Genomic DNA, 3,563 nt, shown 5'->3' with positions numbered 1-3,563 from the left:
GCTGCATTTGAATCTTGCTGGTTTCCTCACTGAATCATAAATCTGTGCATAACTCCAGATAGGTTTCCATTGCCTAGAAGGTCCTTAACAATTCAAATCCTACCCAGTCTTCAAAGATCACTTCAAAACCCATCTCCTCTATTATCCCTTATTACTTGTTATTTCTTGAGTTCTTGTCAACCATCTGCCCATCTGAATTTTCATGGTAACGTAGAATTTAGTGAATAATTACACACTCATCACTCTTTCATGTGAATCAATTTTATCTCCCTAATAGCATGTAAACTTCCTGAGGGCAGAAACCATATCTGATACTTCTGAGCTCTCTTTCAGTGGAGTGAACACATTGCCTTTACCCCATTTCAAGCATCTGTAAAGAGATTCAATACAGGCAACAGAGGAGGATGTGGAGAATTCATAGCTTTAATAACAGAGTAGTTAGGAGTGGGGATGATAGCTTCCTTCCTATCTGTGCCGTTCTCCAAAGGCAGAGATTCCATTCACCTAAGATCCGGACAACCCCCACTTCATTTCTGAACCAAGAAAGCAGAACACATCCTGCCCACATATGTTCATCAAATAGACTCTTTTCCCTAATCATTTCCTCCTCTTTCCATCTTCCAAGAGAAAATATCATTAGATTTTGAGTCTCTTATAGGTAATGATCATGTCTTCCTCTTTCAGTTCTCCCCTCTTAGGAGTCTCAACCCTTAAGTTCTACTGATCATCAGGACCCCTATAACCTCTAAGCTTGTAGGGGTGATCTCAGGAGTACATGGACTGGAACAATTCAATTACTATAAATAGGACTGGGAAAATTGGTGAAGAGCCCCCACAGAGGTCTGGAATGCAGTAACTTTGCCCCGAATCCTTATTCTGTGATCATTTCAAACCTGGACTGCAGCCTTATCTGACTCTGGGTAAATGTCATTGTTTCATGTGTCTCCTAGTCCAGTTTCCTTCAGTGATTCTTTATGTTCTTCCCTACCAATCTCTATCCCCAAATAATTTCTAAACCAATCATGGGATTGCTGGCCTATCTATTGAATGCTAAGCCATAGAACAAAGATCCCAGAAAGGAGTGGAGCTAGGGGGGTTGCTGAGGAAAGAGGAACTCCGGTATCTGAGGGGAAGAGATGCAGCTTTTCTAAGTCTGGTAGGAAGGCTCTGGCATCCTCCAGAGCTGCCTGAGCTGCCACAGTAAAGTTGGGGTCACCAGAGATTGAAACATCAAAGACACAGGAATGGAAGTAAGCGTCTTCAACTGGCAGCCCTTCCTTGCACAGCTGTCTGGCAGTATCAAGTGTTATAGCTCCCCGACGATTGCGCTCTGAGCGAGAGAGTCGTTGACTTGGGGGGCACCCCCCAACACAGAGCTGCAGGTCCTGCTCAGCTGAGAAGGCCCTGGCTACATCCTCTGCTACCTTGATGGAGAAGGAGAGTTGCCCAGCTGTCTGCCGAATGATTATAGTTGTGCCAATATAGGCAGCTCGAATCTCCACATGGCTCCCAAGGTTAGCAGTTCGAATAGACAAACTTGAGCCCCCAGGTCGGTCACCTCCATTGATAGAACCATCTTCAAAGGCTGCAGGAAGATTGTCCACCTCAGCCTGGTAGACCTTCTGATCAATGCATTCCTGCATGTTCTTAAATATAATGGTGAGCTGTGAGGGCAAGAGGGAAAACAGTTCATTTTGGGCTCAGTGCATCCTCCCCCCTTCCCCCAATTAGGCCTCATACATAGTCAGGGATATGATCCCAGTAGAGATGCAAGGCTTGTTCTGGCTCTCACTGCTTGATCCCTTCTTCTCTTTATGTTCCAATATTGCCTCATCCCTGGTCAACCCTTCCCTTCCTTTTTGGTCTCAATCTCAGCAATTCCCACAGGAGAAGTAAAGTTTCCCTTCTCTAACTTCTCAACCCAGGGCTCCTCAGCTCTCCTCTCCCCAACCTTCTCTTCAATGTTTTCTGCATTGGAGTGAAATTCCCACCAAGGAAAAGTGATTTACAGGAGCAACTGTCTGGCAGGTGGGAGTGATTCAAGATGTGGGAGTGGTTGAGGAAGAAAGGGAATAGGGAGCATTGCTGTGGAATAGTGGGAGTGGGATGGGAGTGGTACGGTGGGGTGACCATGAGAGGGTCTGGAGGAGCCGTTGAGTCCCTGACCTTCCGGGTGGTGGTGGCGTTGGCCCCCGATGCCACAGGGGAGCTGGTGGCCTGGACAAAAAGGAAGTCATTATCCAGCAGGGGCCAAGCTCCTTGGACACGGCACGTGTGAAAATGGTGGTGGAAGCTGCGGACGTGGGGGTCCCCGAAGGAGGCACAATGCAAGAAGCCCGGGGGACGACCGTGCAGCCGGGAAAACCGGCCTTCATAGTCACAGGGGTCCGGGGCTGGGGGGCCAGAGGAGCGGATGGGGCCTGCGCCTGGAAGGGCTGGGCCCCGGGGCTGGGGCGGGGCAGTGGGGCCTTGGCGGGAGCAGTTGTGCTGGATCATCAAGTCTTCGATGCCGTGCACAGCCGAATGGAAGGCGAGGTCCCCGCGGCAGGTGCGGGCTGTGCGCCGAGTGCAGACGGCGTAGGAACGGAGGGCTCGACAGAGGCCGATGGAGCCCACCCCTCCACCCCGGCCTCCTCCTCCTCCTCGAAGCGCTCCTGGTGAACCCCCACCTCTAAGGCTCAGGGTGGACGACACGTACTCAGCATTGCAGCGGAGGATCTTGCATTGAGAATGAGCTGAGATGGAAAGGAGAGGATTGTGAGATGGTCCCCAGATCCCGGCTCTATTGGAGTATGCTCTCCCAAATCTCAGCAGGGGATTCCAGGCGTTCCTAAAACCCAGCTGAAGGCCTTCCCCAGTCCCCAGCCCCCAGCTCCCTAGTCCTGTCCTCACTCTGTCTTGCTAAAAATATGTAAGACTGCTAGATCTTTTCTCCCTGTCGATCAAAGGCTTTCCCAGAACCCTTCCCCAAGATGAATGAGAAACAAAATATACCCATTTGAGAGTGGGATGAATGACAAGGACTCCTCAGCACCCATCTCTTTTCACTCACACATGCTCACACATGCCCACCCCTACATAGCAGCCTACCCTCTAGATTCCCCAAACCCTTCCCTAGCCCTTCCTTACCATGTCCACAGAGGAGCAGCAGGAGAGTGAGAGTGCTTAGAGTTGGGGGACTGCCATGGGTGGACCGGGGACTAGGGGACTGGCCTGGATCCCCCATACCTATCCAGCCAGGTCCCCCCAGGCTCCGGTTCTTTCCAGCTGATGACCCTCCTACCTAGTGAATTTTGACCGGACGTCCTGTAAGGGACTGAAAAAAGAAATTTGGCTGGGCATGGGGAGAGAGAAGAGTTGAAGATTGTTCAGGATGACGTAAAGAGAATCTGGGGAGATCAAGTAAAGAATGAGCAGACTGGAGTTTGGGGAGAAAAGGGCTCCCGAAACTGTAAGTTTCGGCTGTTAAGCCTCTGTGCCCTGCTCTTGTGGCCACTTTCAGGTCCCTTATGCAATACCCCTAGGTGGGGGTGGAAGGAAGGTTGAGTGGACTCAGGGAGCAG

General features: G+C 50.6%; 1 protein-coding gene across 1 annotated transcript; it reads right to left on the bottom strand.

Moving 5' to 3' along the window:
• Window positions 1-1,040: 1,040 nt before the first annotated feature.
• HJV (hemojuvelin BMP co-receptor) lies at window positions 1,041-3,244 on the bottom strand. Its single transcript, XM_014779930.2, has 3 exons — window positions 3,130-3,244; window positions 2,167-2,735; window positions 1,041-1,664 (listed from the first exon to the last, which is right to left on the bottom strand). The coding sequence occupies exons 1-3, from the start codon at window positions 3,224-3,226 to the stop codon at window positions 1,041-1,043; spliced, it is 1,290 nt and encodes a 429-aa protein (XP_014635416.2). The 5' UTR covers window positions 3,227-3,244.
• Window positions 3,245-3,563: the final 319 nt, after the last annotated feature.

This window comes from Ceratotherium simum, chromosome 2 (genome assembly GCF_057802395.1).
Source record: "Ceratotherium simum simum isolate JZ-2026a chromosome 2, ASM5780239v1, whole genome shotgun sequence".
In the NCBI taxonomy this organism is placed as follows: Eukaryota; Metazoa; Chordata; class Mammalia; order Perissodactyla; family Rhinocerotidae; genus Ceratotherium; species Ceratotherium simum.
This window is presented reverse-complemented; position numbering and strand designations above follow the sequence as displayed.

Excerpts from the sequence above, each read along its gene's own strand:
- HJV (XM_014779930.2), bottom strand. The coding sequence starts at position 3,226 with ATGGGGGATCCAGGCCAGTCCCCTAGTCCCCGGTCCACCCATGGCAGT. Across the intron at positions 2,736-3,129 it reads GCTGCTCCTCTGTGGACATG|CTCATTCTCAATGCAAGATC; the intron begins GTAAGGAAGGGC and ends TTTCCATCTCAG. Across the intron at positions 1,665-2,166 it reads ACGCCACCACCACCCGGAAG|CTCACCATTATATTTAAGAA; the intron begins GTCAGGGACTCA and ends TTGCCCTCACAG.